The sequence below is a fragment of the Rana temporaria genome, chromosome 2 (genome assembly GCF_905171775.1).
Source record: "Rana temporaria chromosome 2, aRanTem1.1, whole genome shotgun sequence".
NCBI classification, from domain to species: domain Eukaryota; kingdom Metazoa; phylum Chordata; class Amphibia; order Anura; family Ranidae; genus Rana; species Rana temporaria.
Genome location: NC_053490.1, coordinates 454,199,863 through 454,215,735, shown reverse-complemented (window position 1 = coordinate 454,215,735; position 15,873 = coordinate 454,199,863). Strand labels below are relative to the sequence as shown.

Here is a 15,873-nt window from a genome sequence, read left to right as displayed (position 1 = left end):
TGAATTCTGCCGAGAAACCTGGCCGTGTGTACACTTTCGGCCGAGGAAGCCGACGAGTTCCTCGTCGAGCCAAATAGAGAACATGTTCTCTATTTCCTCGTTGTTCAATGAGGAAAGTTGGCTCGCCGAGATCCTCGGCGGCTTCACACAGAACTCGACGAGCAAAACGATGAGTTTTGCCCGTCGAGTTCCTCGGACGTGTGTACGGGGCCTTATACTGCATAGTTAGAAGCTGCCAAAATGATAAATGCACAGTAGAAAATATAGTTTTTCTAATCCAATTTCAATAGTTTTCTAATCAAATTTAAATTTCTGAAGACAATAAAATAGAATGGAAAATAAAATAAAGGATTAGAATAGAAAATAATAACAAACCATAAAATAGTGAAAGGGATCTACTCATCTTTTCTAATCTAAATAAATGTGGCTGTACATACATTAATAAGGGAGGTATGCTTGGTATTAGCTTAGGAGATATGTGCAATACAAACAAAAACTATTGCTGTCCAAACTCTGAAAGCAGAGTCATTTTGGAACACTTATACTGCATAGTTAGAAGCTGCCAAAATGATAAATGCACAGTAGACGTGTGCAGTTTGTTTTGCTCCAAATTGAAATTCTTATGTATTTTTTGCTATTTGGAAATTCGGATGTATCCGAATTTCTGAATTACAATAGTAACAAATTTAAATGAATCTGAAATAACAAGTCAAAATTTCGGAAAAAATTTGAATTAGAATAGTTTTTCTAATCCAATTTGAATAGTTTTCTAATCAAATTTAAATTTCTGAAGACAATAAAATAGAATGGAAAATAAAATAAAGGATTAGAATAGAAAATAATATAATAGACTATATAATATAAAATAAAAGAATATAATATAATAGAGTAAAACAGAACAGAATATAAAATAAAAGAATAGAAAAAAATAATAAAATAAAAGAGGACAAAATAGAAAAAAAAAGAATCGAGTAAAACAGAACAAAATAGAATAGAAAAAAAGGACAAAATACAATAAAATAAAATAGAACATAAAGAAATATATCAGAATAAAAACATTGAATAAAATTGAAAGAATATAACCATCTTCTGAAATTTTAATTTTGAATGGAATAAATTCAAATTTGAATAGAAAAGAAAAGAATAAAATGAAAATAAAATAAAAGAATAGAAAAGAATAAAAAATAGAAAATAATAGAATAAAAGCGAAACAATATAATAACATAACTGTTTTCCAAATGATTCTAATAGAATTAATTCAAATTTTGAATAGAATAAATTTGAATTTCAAATAAAATAAATTCAAATTCGAATAGAATAGAATTTAATAGAAAAGAAAAGAACAGAATAGAAAATAAAAAAATAGAATAGAAAAAATAGATATATATATAGACAGATATATATAGAATTGAATGGAATGGAAAGACTAGAACTATCTTCCAAAATTCGATTTTCGAATAGAATAAATTTGTTTTTGAATGGAATTCGATTTGAATGCAAGTCAAATAGAATTCAATTCAAATTCGAATAGGATTAGAAAAAGTTCAAATCGATTAGAATTCAAGTAAACAAATCAAATTCCTTAAACGATTTAAACAAATTTAACAAAACGACTTTATGTAAACATTGAATCGATTTTGAAACAAAACATTTTTTTTTTGTTCTGCATATGTCTAGTGCACAGATCATAATGCTCACTCTCACTGCTTGTGGTCATGTTTAAATCCAGACAATGACATATGTAGCTTGCACAGCAGTCTAAATATTGTGAGTGTAAACGGCAAGGTTTTTGAAAGCATCCAGTGGCATCTGGAATGCACTTGCAAATTGCTTCTGCCACTTTAGGCTTAATATACACAAAGTCTACTTTGACAGCCAGCCACGGGAAAAGGCAAAACATGACAAAATCTTGCAACACATTTTACTTAGATTTTGCTGCAATTTGTGGCCAACGGTCAAACTGTTCCTATCCTGAACACGATTCTTCTACGTTTAGGACAGGGAGGTTGAGGGAGGTTGAAGCACCCCTAACTAAAGCAGCTCCTAAACTCTGCTAAAAGCTTTGCGTATATTGGCACATAGGCTTTTATGGAGTTGAATTTAGGAGCTTTGACAAAAAAACTCCAAAAGCTCCTAAACTCAAGTTTCTTCTAGCTGCTAATGTACATAAAGCCTAATTGTTACCACAAACAGCACGGCTTTTCAAAGCATCCAGCCTGCAACCTTTATGCAACCCTCACTTTCTCATGACACCTAGTTATGGTGCTTAGATGGACAATTTGAAAACTCTTGTTATGTTTCTGCTTATAGTGGTTGAGACAGACTGTAAATGTCCCGTGTTCCTTTTCATTTTTGTGCCTTGAGCAGAGCTTTACTGGTATACATCCCCTATGAGATATTAAATGACAACTACAGCATAAAACAAAGAAAGCCCAACTCTTTAAAATAAAAAATAAATGAGTTCCAAGCACCATTTGTACTAGGACGGCTGCGGGGACTTCGATCTAAGATGAGTATTTCATAATGAGCTAGTAGTAGTTCATTAGGCTTATTTCTTGCAGGTTTTTTTTTTTTTTACAACCACTTTAAAGTTGTACTAAACTGACACTTACTATTGCCTCCTAGGCTGCAGGTTTTGATTTTAGGCGTTGCCTTCCCGGTAGGTTGTGTGAACCAAAGAGGAGCTTACTGCAGTACTCTGCACCTCTTTAGTCCCACCAAGTAGTTTTTTTTGTATCATGCATATTCTTATTTATTTGTCTGCCTCTTAGATGGTCTTGCCTCCTGATATGGTATCTTGTTCTCTCCAACCTACGCTGCCTGCACAGTTTGTATTTGTCCTTACTGCATACCAATAGGTACATCTCTTCATCACTTGGAAGTCTGAGGATGAAATAGATCAAAGTTTTTGTTAGGCACAGACTGTTGGGTCTATAGCTGTGAAGGAATGTGATAATCATAAAAGTGACTATTTTCTATGCATCTTTTCTATACTATAAAGTCTATATTGTTTTTGTATGTACACAACTGCTTTAAAAGTCCTTACTCAAAAGAGGCCTCTAGGAACACCCCCTCCCATCGAGTCACGCTAAAGATGGTCTCTGCTCCCTACTCCCACGCATCAGAAGAATGAGGAAATAGGAGACTGGACAAGTGATGAGCAAGCTTCAGCCAATCAGATGTGCTTTTTAGGCTCACAATAACATAATAGTGACGTATCGTGCTGTGTGTAAAGAGCTTAGCACTGCCTGTAATAAAGGAGAAATTAGGAAGTAACTGAACTGTACGGATGTCCAGTGTTTTGCTTCCCTACGTGCATGTATCTCCACACAAATTTGGATCAGCAGCAGAGATTCAGAGTGAGCTTGTTTGAGGCTCTGGTCTATTACATAGCCAAGTGGAGCTCAGGCCTGAACTTACTCTTGCCTAAGAAAAGTCATAGCGCCAACTACTTGTGCCTATGGGGGTCATACTTTGAAAGGTATATAATGTTGTTTCATCTAACAGATACACAGACCTCCTTGTGTGCTATTCTACCTCTAGTATTGCCCAAACAAGTTTATTAGTAGATTCCTGTCTGGTACAACAGGCCAACCAGCAGGTAGATAGCCTAGAGGTGAGTATTAACCCCCCTGGCGGTGTTCCCGAGTCTGACTCGGGGTGAGATTTTTTGGCTACGATCGGTAACCCTGAGTCATACTCGGGCTCGCCTCGCAGCATCCATAGGCAGGGTTTACTTACCTTGTCCCTGGATCCAGCGATGCCACTGCGCTGTGTGAGCGAGCGGGTCCTTGCTCGATTCACTGTGTGCCGCCGATCTCCGTTTCCTGCGACGTTACGACGCACGGGAGCAGAGAACGGCACCAAATTCAAAGAGGTAAACAAACACAATACATACAGTATACTGTAATCTTATAGATTACAGTACTGTATGTAAAAAATACACACACCCCTTGTCCCTAGTGGTTTGCCCAGTGCCCTACATGTACTTTTATATAATAAAAAACTGTTCTTTCTGCCTGCAAACTGTAGATTGTCCATAGCAACCAAAAGTGTCCCTTGTTTGGTCAGATTTAAGTGAGTTATTTCTAAGAATTACAGGCCTACAGTATAAAACGCCAAATTTCCTTGCAAATAATGGTACCGCTTTCAGCACCTTTTTTCTGAAAGAATCATACCGCCAGGGAGGTTAAGGCCCATACACACGATCAGACTTTTCGACAACAACAGTCCGACATGTTTTATTGTCCATTGGACAATTGTTGGTTTTTCAACGGAACAATGTTCGCTGTGCCTGCTCTTTTCGTCAACAAATGTCCGATGGAGGATAATCCGATCATGTGTATACAAGTCCATCGCACTAAAGTCCAAAGTAGAACCAATGCTAAACATCAGATAACAATAGCAGAAGTTGCCCAAAGGGTGGCGGTAAAGAGCTGAAAAAACACTTGATTTGGTGAATGCTGGCTGAAAAAGTTCTACCGTGTGTATGCATACCAAGTTCACGGCCAACGCCCCTTCGGAGAAAAATCCACAGTGGATGTCCGATCATGCGTATGAGGCTTAACTTATGCCAGGCACTAGAGGAGGGGAGGGGGCACTAATAGAAATAAAATGGAAAGAAAGCAAAAGAAGGAAAAAAAGAGACAAAATAGGAAAGATAGAACAGTTTATAAGCTTTGTTAACTGTTTCTCCATAACATGTGAGTTCCCAAGGATGCCCGGGTTCTTTAAGGACTCGTACACACGATAGGTTAACCAGAGGACAACGGTCTGATGGACCGTTTTCATAGGTCAAAACCGATCGTGTGTGGGCCCCATAGGTTATTTAACCATTGATTAAAAAAAAGCCAACTTGCTTTAAATTTAACTGATGGATTCCTAACCGATAGGTCAAAACCGATCGTTAGTAGGCACAACCATCGGTTAAAAATCCACGCATGCTCAGAATCAAGTCGACGCATGCTTGGAAGCATTGAACTGTTTTTTTTCAGCACGTCGTTGTGTTTTACGTCACCGCATTTTGACACGATCGGTTATTTAACCGATGGTGTGTGGGCGCGACGGACCATCAGTCAGCTTCATCGGTTAACCGATGACAACGGTCCTTCAGACCGTTCTCATTGGATGGACTGATCGTGTGTACGAGGCTTAAGGGTCTTAGCACTGGCCTTATATAATCACCTGTTTTCCTTTATTGCCTGCTTGGTAGAGAGCCAAAGCTTAATGTGAGTATGAGCGCTATGTCAAGTAACTCTGTGTCTGTTTTTCTCTTTTACAGAACCCTGTAGTAAAAATTTTACTGCTACTGAGGGTGCTCTTCTGTCCCCTGTGCTCAGAAATAATCAGTATAATACTGGATTGGACTGCAGCTACACAATCTATGTATATTCTGGATATGGAGTTGAAATTAAAGTAAGTTTGATACAAAATTTAAAGAGTAAAGTAAACATAACCTAATGAGCTAACATATTAATACCATCAATGACAAATATGTTTTAAATCTAAATAAATATGTTTTTTTTTAAACTTCCACATTATGTAATGTTACCTAGCATGGTATACAGTATATACAAGCATATGCGTGTGTTGCTTCAAGACATCATTTCAGTTTGTCCTATACAAGCACATAGAGTTGGATACATAGAAATAGTAAGATACTGATATTTCCGGGAAGAGCAGAGCTGCGCTGACACACAGAGCCACCGACCAGCAGTCTATATGAGCTCCAGGCTTGCTAAGTTTTAGTACATATTGGATGAATAACTAAAGGGTGGAGAGTTGGTCATATGTGCTATAGTTGTACAATGTGGAAACAATTTATATTTGTGACACTGTTGCATAACTTTTGGAGAAATATTGGCATTGGTAGCTCACTGCCTGGACTCTGCAGATAATGGTTCAAAAGCCAATCTCTGGGCTAAATGTATTTTACTTTTTTTGTCAAATTTTGGTTGTCCACATCATGATGGAGTAGGGAGATCAGCTTTAAATGGATTCTCAACCTTATTTCTACATGATTGATAGCAAATTTAATCATCTGTTGCTTCTAATATCCCTTAGATTTTCTATTTGTGAGATATACCCACAGCAATTGCATAGTTCTGTCCAATTTCCTTAGCCCCCAGGAAATACAAATTGTATCCTGCTTCCCTGATGGGTTCGTAAAGTGGTTGTAGATGTTTGTTTAAAAAAACAAACATGCCTATACGTACTTTCTCTGCGCAATGGTTTTGCACAGAGCAGCCCCGATCCTCTTCTTATGGGGTCCCTTGCCGGCGCACTGGGCCCCTTTTCTTCATCTTTGGAAAGCGGCTTTTTGTGGGGGCACCCCTGCGGGCTCGTTTCCAAGTCCCACTGTCTCCCCCAGCTCCCTTGTCACAGCTTTTGATCGACAGCAGCCAGAGCCAATGGCTCCTGCTGCTATCAATCTGTCCAATGAGGAGAGCAATAGTGGCTGGAGCTCATGCACATTGCTGGGTCGAAACGGGTTCAAATAAGAAAAAAGGGGGGTCTGGGGGGGAGCTTCAGCACAGAAGGTTTTTCACCTTAATGCATAGAATGCATTAAGGAAAAAAACCTTAAGGCTTCGTACACATGATAGGTTAACCAGAGGACACCGGTCTGATGAACCGTTTTCATCGGTCTAAACCGATCGTGTGTGGGCCCCATAGGTTATTTAACCATCGGTTAAAAAAAAGCCAACTTGCTTTAAATTTAACCGATGGATTCTTAACCGACAGGTCAAAACCGATCGTTAGTATGCACAACCATCGGTTAAAAATCCACACATGCTCAGAATCAAGTCGACGCATGCTTGGAAGCATTGAACTTTGTTTTTTTCAGCACGTCGTTGTGTTTTACGTCACCGCGTTCTGACATGAACGTTTTTTTAACCGATGGTGTGTAGGCGCGACGGACCATCAGTCAGCTTCATCGGTTAACCGATGACAACGGTCCTTCAGACAGTTCTCATCGGATGGACTGATCGTGTGTACGAGGCTTAAGGCTTTACAACCACTTTAATGATGTACCTGCCCAATACAGGGGATGGGCACACACACACACAGTGCACAGTCTATTTGCCTTTATTAAATCATCCCCATAGCCCAAAAGTGCCCATCATAGACATAGATAGATAGATAGATAGATAGATAGATAGATAGATAGATAGATAGATAGATAGATAGATAGATGTATACACAAAAGGTCCAATATGTGCCGGAAAGGGTCAAATAAAGTTTTGCAGTGGAACTAAACATCAAGCATTAAATGGGACTTTTTGTGAATAAAGGAAGTCTGTAATTAAAGTCTTATGTTGGCACCGCTGACATTCTGTCACTTCAATAATACAGTAGTGGGCTGTATCACCATGTGACAGAATTTGGTAGTCACTCTAACAATCCATCCCACCTTCTTCCAGCTGGTGTTCATAGCCTGCTGATTAATTAGAGCTTGGCAAGTGCAAAACAACAAAGCATGCAGGTCACACACAGACATGCACAGGCTTTATAACATGCAATTAGAGGCAGTTACCTGAAGTTCTAAATTACTGTGCATACTAGAGCAGGAACTAAAATCTATTTTAAAAATGTATAGTATTAACATTATGAATGTTTATGAATAGCAGTATTAGCGTTCATGAAGGCATTTCCAATATGTGTAATAACAATTTGCATATTGCTACATAATATGAGAGATTTTCTAAAACTGGTACACACAGAAACGGATGCAGCTCTGCATATTAACCAATCAACTTCTAGGTTTTATTATCAAAGCTTAACCGTTTGCCCACCGCCACACGCACTTTCACGTAGACAGGATGGCACGGCTGGGCAAATGGTTGATATATACGTCCCCTTTAATTTGCCGACCATGTGGTCGCGCGCCTGCCACCGGCAGCACGTGGGTGACCCTGTCGCGAGCTCCGTGACCGTGCACGCGGGACCCGTGGACTCGATGTCCGCCGGTGTCCCACGCGATCGGGTGACAGAGCTGCAGAATGGGGAGAGGCAAGTGTAAACATGCATCTCCCTGTTCTGCCTAGTGACACTCACTGATCGTCTGTTCCCTGTCATCGGGAACAGCGATCAGTGACATGTCATGGCAAGCCACGCCCCCTAACAGTTAGAAACTCTCCCTAGGTTAACCTCTTCACTGCCAGTGTCATCAGCACTGATCGCTGTAAAAATTACAATGGTCCCAAAATGGTGTCAAAAGTGTCCTATGTGTCTGCTATAAAGTCGCAGTCACGATAAAAAATTGTTGATTGCCGTCATTACTAGTAAAAAAAAAAATACTAGTAAAAAAATAAATAAAAAATGCCATAAAACGATCCCTTATTTTGTAGACGCTATAACTTTTTGCGTAAATTAATCAATAAATGCTTATTGCGATTTTTATACCAAAGATATGTAGAAGAATATGTATCAGCCTAAATTGAGGAAAAAATAAATGTTTTATATATTTTTGGGGGATATTTCTTATAGCAAAAAGTAAAAAATATTGAACTTTTTTCAAAATTGTAGCTGTATTTTTGTTTATAGCACCAAAAATTTAAGGTGGTCAAATACCACCAAAAGAAAGCTCTATTTGTGGGAAAAAAAGGGACGTCAATTTTGTTTAGGGAGCCACGTCGCACGACCGCGCAATTTCAGTTAAAGCGACATAGTGTTGAATTGCAAAAAGTGGTCTGGTCTTTGGCCAGTGAAATGGTCCGGGGCTTAAGTGGGGTGTCACTAAACCCACATCATAAAAACTATAAATTATTCCTGTATTACATACTGTTTATACTCATTCGGTCACTATGAGATTTGTTTTCTGTATTCTGCAAAAAACCTGGTTGATCCTGCTTCTGTTCATGTCCCCAATTCAGCCAGGGATTTTGCAGCTGTGGTGGCAATTCTGCACATGCTAGTTTTTCAGTGAGTCTCTCTGCTGAGCTCCTTCCTTCCTCCTCCTTGACCACCAATGAGCGAAACACAGTGGGGGGGGAATATTACATGTAGATTAATGGAGGTTTCACCTCCTTCCTGTTCTAAGCCAAAGGCTGGAGGGACGTGACACAGTCTGTGACTGGCTGAAATCTGCCCACACCACGTTATTTCTACAAAATAATAAAAGATTTCATTTTGAATATATGTTTGTATGCCAATTTAAAACAGTTTATTGATATTATTTATTTTTACTTTTTTATTATTATTATTATTATTATTATTATTATTATTATTATTAAAATAATTACAGTGCCATCATTCACATACAGAAATAGAAGGGACATTGTAAATTAACTACTTGCCAACCAGCCGCCATCATTAGCGGCAGGTTGGCTCTCCTGCACGATACAAACGTGTTCCATGATATGACATGATCACATTAGCCCGAAACTGTCATATGATAGAATACTTTTGACATGTTTGTATATTTTTATTTTTATTTTACTCAAGAAATTTTATGTGCAGCAATCCTCTTTGATTTTTTTCTATATATGCCCCTTGGGACGGCCTGATTGCTTTGCACTGTGTGATTTCCGGAAAACTGCTCACCACACCTGGTTTGTATATATTTTTATATATATATATATATATATATATATATATATATATATATATATATATATATATATATATATATATATATATATATATATATATAAATTTCTAATTTGCCCTCCTATACTTAGGCATTAATGAACTCTGGTTATGAAATAGTTACGAAGCTGTAGGTGGTTCAAGCTGTTCAGATTTGTTTTTAAACTGAAATATTGGTATTGCATGTACATTGCACTGGCAATGTAAAAAGTTAGCAGGGGGGGCGCATACAAGTATTGTTTTCCTCTCACTTGCATTAATGATTCAGATGCATCCTGTTGCTTTAAATACTTTACACAATTGTATCCATGAGATTTTAGTTAATAGCCCCTCATGGTCTCATTTTATTAGTTTTCTATGACGAAAATGTGTCTGGCATACTGCAGGCTGCCTGGGCTTGTTTTTCTCTTCTGTTCCTGGCTCGCAGGTTGGAGAGATGATGATATTTAAGAGAACACCTTCACTGTTCTTTCTGCATTTTGCTCTATTTAAAATGCTGCTATGGAGATCTCTCTTCCCTCTTAACGGAGAGGATAGAAATTGGCGACAACGTGAGGAGGTTATTGAAAAGCACACAGCGTTCTCTTGTATTGTCCCGTACAGGAGATAGAGAGGGTTTAGATGTTCTCTATGAACAAATGTTATTTTATTCCACTTACTAAATGGTTTCACACTGTATAAAAAGTCATTTCAAACAACTACAACTTTATCCATAGAAATATTAAAATGATACACTTACACTTTGAAGAGGGATTGCAGAATGCAGCTGTTACATATTTGAGAGCGATAGTAAATTAGTAATATACTGAACTTTAAAAATCAACTTCTACCTTTTCCATTACTTTTCTATGATTGTTGATTGTGAAAAAAAGGAAAGCAAAATTAAAGTGAAGTACCTACCAATTCACTGTAAAAGTGTGTCTGTGGAGGAAAGTGACTATCAGATAAATTACCTGGGTCTATCAATCTACTGGTGAATAATACTTATTGCAATTGAATATATGGTATAGTATAAAAACAATTAAACAAACGTTTAAAGATAGGGGGCCAGATTCACATAGAAGAGCGGCGGCGTAACGTATCGTAGATATGTTACACCGCCGCAATTTTTCATCGAAAGTGCCTGATTCACCAAGCACTTGCGATGAAAACCTACGCCGGCGGCCTCTGGCGCAAGGCGGGCCAATTTAAATGGGCGTGTGCCATTTAAATTAGGCGCGCTCCCGCGCCGGACCTACCGCGCATGCTCCGTTTCCGAACTCCCGACGTGCATTGCGCGCCGTGACGTAATTTTTTCGAACGGCGACGCGCGTAGCGTAATTCCGTATTCCCGGACGGCTTATGCAAACGACGTTGATTTTTAAATTTCAACGCGGGAACGACGGCCATACTTTAGACAACAATACGCTTGCTGACTAAAGTTAGGGCACCTAAAACGACGACTATATTTGCGACGGGAAACTAGACTAGCGGCGACTATACTGGCGGCGGTCAGTCCGCTCTTCTGTGACGTCATCTTCTTCTCTTCTCGTCTTCCGTCTTCTCCAGATGTTGACACACCGGCCGGCTCTTCTCTCTGCAATGACGGGTGCGCGGCTTGCGTCGGATTTATATAGGCCTCACAGTCCCATCATGCTCCGGTAGGTACCACGTGGGTAGGTATCACATGGGTAGGTACCAGAGCATGATGGCCGGGTAGCGTGCTTTGGATAAGGGTCTGGTATGGATTGTAGGGGGACCCCCCTACGCCGTTTTTTCGGCGTAGGGGGTGCTCTCCTTACAACCCATAACAGACCTAAGAGCCCGGTATGCTCCTGAGGGGGAACCCATGCCGAATTTTTATTTAAAATCCGGCGGGGACTTCCCCCTCAGGATTCATAACAAACGCTGCACACGTGTAGAATTGGCGGGAATCCAAGTCGGATCTCCCGTCGCTTCTATGACGCGCTTGCTGGAATGTGCTGTCACTATTCCAGTGAGTGCGAGATGTCGGCGAGATCTCGGCACCATGTCGCCGAGAATCAGCGTGATGCTGTCGTGCTAAAAACACAATATCACAAACACCTACTGTATATACAAATAGCAAAAATATAATGATCCTTAAGCCCTGTACACATGGCCAGGATTCCCAGCGGTATAAAGTCCGCCAGGAATCCAGACGGGAAAACTGCGGGGAGAGCTTTGGCTGGGAATCCCGGCTGTGTGTACAGGGCTTATGCTCCCTCTGCACTGCCTCGCAGTGAATTCCATTCGCAAGTGTAGTAAATCTGGTGTAAAAAAAAACGCGGGAAAATAGAGAGCAGGATCTCTATTTTTCCCGGCGGGATTCCCAGCAGTTTTCCCTGCGAGGGAGCATACACGTGACTGGTTTTCTCGGCAAAAAGCTCTCCCAGCAGTTTTCTTGCTCGTGTGTACGAGGCTTTAGAAAGAAAAAACCCACACCCTTCGGAGGATGTAAGCTGTGACTTTCTATCTTTTATTGCAGAAGGACTGTTAACCTGCCCCATCAGGCTCACTGGGGGTACATATCAAAACTCATGTAAAAGAAAAGATAGCACTAAATGATGTTAACGCTAGTCTGTAACAGTAAGAGGAGAAGCCATCCACCCCCCTCCCCCCCCAAACCTTATCAAACCTCAGTAGCACCCCGCTATTCAAATATGTGGCTTTATAAAAGGGTAAGGCTTTGTTTTGTTGAAACCTTCCAGGACTCTAGAGATGGAGGATTAGCAAGGGCTTCATCTTGATCGGAACCCAACTACCCATGATGGACAAGGACTGCTTACCATTTAAAGAGGATAAACTGTAAGACATACTGTATAATGTCCGGGAAATTTTAAGGAGCAAAAAAGACAAAAAATAACAACTATATTATAGCAAGAGATCAAGGACCGGTAAAAAAACATATACTTTTTCTGACCATGACTTGCTTATTTGTCAAAAAATTGTGAAGTCTGTTTTGCTATTTTTAACAGATGAAAGATGAATTATTAAAGTAAATAATGCAACTTAAAAAAAAAAATGTGAAGTCTGATCAGCCCTACAGTAATGGTAGCAAAATGATTTTGCTTTATGTCAAAAACAGATAGAACTAAAATTGAGGTTGACTTAAAACAATTAGGGAGCATGCATAGGGGTATTAGAGTTGGCAAAAAGGGTTTCCATGGTGGAATGATTTGAGCAGCCATGCACTGGAGCTCAGGCATTAGCAGAGTCTGCAGTCAGAATGAATGACTGACTTTGGTATTCGCAATGCAAGTGAAGACATAACTCGCTGCCGGTTTCCGGGGTTACGGAGAGAGGGGAAGGATGTCAGCTCCTCTCTGTTCAGGGCAGCCTTCGCCGCCTGCCGTATCGCTCCTGGGCTCTGCCATAGGATGATAGAGCCCGGGAGAGGCAGGGGTGGCAGCAGGAGAGGGGTGGGATCCCTACTGCCATCCACAGAATGATTGAGTGGCTAATTAGCTACACGGATCACTTCTGCATGAAAGAGAATCGTCGGCTGAAAATATACACACCGCAATGATGACTGTAGGTGCAGGCATCATTCAGGTATTACCACTGAAACAGGGGATGTCTATGGACATCCTCCCGGCAGGAAGTGGTTATAGTTTGTATGAATTTTTACAGACAAGTGACATAAATTTACAGACACTGCTAGAATGAATTGAGGAAGTTGAGAGAGGACATAGAGTTTGATTTACTAAATGCAAATAAACTGTGCACTTTGCAAATTACAGTTGCACTGTGCAAGTACAGGTGCTCTAGATCTTCGGAAATTAGGTAAAGCTTAACTTCGCACAGATCCACGTTCTGTCAGGGGAGAGGAGACAGATTGTGTGTTCCTAGTAAATAGGAACACTGATCGGTCTCCTCCTGCAGTCAGTCCCATCCCCCCACAGTTAGAATCAATCCCTATGTAACACATTTAACCCCTTGATCGCCCCCTAGTGTTAACTCCTTCCCTGCCAGTGACATTTATACAGTAATCAATGGCTATTTATAGCACTGATCACTGTATTAATGTCAATGATCCCAAAATAGTGTCAAAAGTATCCAATCTGTCCGCTGCGATAAAAATCGCAGATCGTCGCCGTTACTATTTTAAAAAACATTTTTAATAAAAATGCCATAAATCAATAACCTATGTTGAAGGTGCTTTAACTTTTGCACAAATCAATCAATATACACTTATTGCAATTTTTTGTACCAAAAATATGTAGAAGAATACATATTATTTATTGGGATATTTATTATAGCAAAAAGTTAAAAATATTGTGGGTTTTTTTTTCAAAATTCTCGCTCTTTTTTTGTTTATAGCGCAAAAAGATATAACTGCAAAGGTGATCAAATACCACCAAAAGAAAATGGCATTTCTAAAGAAAAAAGAAAGAGTCAAATCCCATTTAAAATGATTCACGGTTACAATTGCTTGCACACGGCTATTGAAAAAAATAAAGAAAAATTGGCCAAAAGAAATTTGTGGGAAACAAAATGATAAAAAAATTGGGTACAGTGTTGCATGACCGCGCAATTGTCATTCAAAATATTACCGTGCTGAAAGCTGAAAATTGGCCTGGGCAGGAAGGGGGTGAAAATTAAGTATTGAAGTGGTAATGACCATGGTATCACTGTGCTTGATTGGCCAGCAAACTCACCAGACCTAATCCCCATAGAGAATCTGTTGGGTTTTGGCAAGAGGAATATGAGATACCAGACCCAACAATGCAGATGAGCTGAAAGCCACTGTACAGTAAAAGCAACCTGGGCTTCCATAAGACCTCAGCAGTGCCACATTCTGATCACCTCCATGCCACACCCCATTGACGCTGTAATTTGTGCAATAGGGTCCCCGACCAAGTATTGCGTGCATACTATACTGTACATGGACATACTTTTCTGTAAGCCAACATTTCTGTATTAAAAATACATTTTTTATTGGTCCTATTTAATATTCTAATTTTCTGAGATACTGAATTTGAGGTTTTCATGAGCTATAAGTTAGACATGTGCATACTGAAATATTTTGTTTCTGAATTTCGTTTTCGTCCGAAAAATATATTTATTTACTCCCGAAATTCGTTTTAATTCATTTTGTTTCGTTAAAAATGCATCCGAATTAATTAAGGTTGAATCTGTCATTGAAGGTTTATGGTGTCTGTTGAATGTTTTAAGAAGATTCGACGGAGCAGCGAAACTGTACGACGCCGCAATTGTACATTTCCGGTCAAATATTCTGCCTACAAGCTATAGAAGAATTCTTATGTTGCATGACACTAGTAATAATTATATTTATAAATTATTATTACTAGTCAACCAACATTAGAATTCTTCTATAGCCTATGGGCCAAGCATTTGACCGGAAATGTACGATTGTGGCGTCGTACAGCTGCTTGTCGATTCTTCTTTGAACTTTCGACAGACACCATAAGCATTCAATGACAGATTTGCATGTTTTTTGCTGCTTCATCAAATAATTTTTTCGTTCATGATCTACCCTAACACTGTCTCTATAATGTCAAATATTTCCTCTCTATGTAGAATAATCTTGGACTAGTAGGTTAGGCACATTCGACCACAGGTTCGATAGACCCAGATTGCTATTGTCAGCATCATGTCGAATCTCCTATCTATATTGAACTGTTGTAGCAACGAAAATGAAAATAAAGCATTTTTTCATGTCGGAGCTTTCGGATTCTGTGTGTTCATTTTCGTTTGTTAAAACGATAACGAAAATACCCGAAATTCGGACGAAAATGCATTCGGACGAAAACGAATGCACGTGTCTACTATAAGCCATAATTATCAAAATTAAAAGAAAGAAATGCTTGAATAATATCACTCTGTGTGTTACACATCGATATAAAATGTATGAGGTTCAGTTTTTGAATGGAATTAAAAAAATAAATACATTTTTTGATGATATTTTAATTTTATAAGATGCAACTGTATGTAATGTGGTCATTGCACTGAAAAGTTTGGAGACCCCTGCTTTAAAGGGAGGGAGGTACATTTTAGTAATGCCAGGACATGCACTGTAAGACGTTTCCTGCAGTGTTGAACTGCAAAGGTATATAGGGAAGTGTAGTTCTTATTAACTGGAGAACACCTATAAAAAGATTGTTAGAGGGCACTGTGAAACACAAATCTTTTTTTATTTGACAGTTTTTATTTTTCGTTAGCAAATCCAATCTTACTACTGAGATATTGCCACTGAAAAATAACAAGCAATCTTTCAGTATTCTTGTTTCAATAACTATGTGGATGACTGATGTATATCTTA

General features: G+C 39.1%; 1 protein-coding gene across 1 annotated transcript in view; it reads left to right on the top strand.

Moving 5' to 3' along the window:
* Nucleotides 1-15,873, top strand: part of SEZ6 (seizure related 6 homolog) — an 878,191-nt gene that overhangs the window by 437,048 nt on the left and 425,270 nt on the right. The window contains exon 4 of the mRNA XM_040338538.1: nt 5,282-5,415. Coding sequence (XP_040194472.1) covers nt 5,282-5,415 — 134 coding nt within the window. The remainder of the gene's footprint in view (nt 1-5,281; nt 5,416-15,873) is intronic.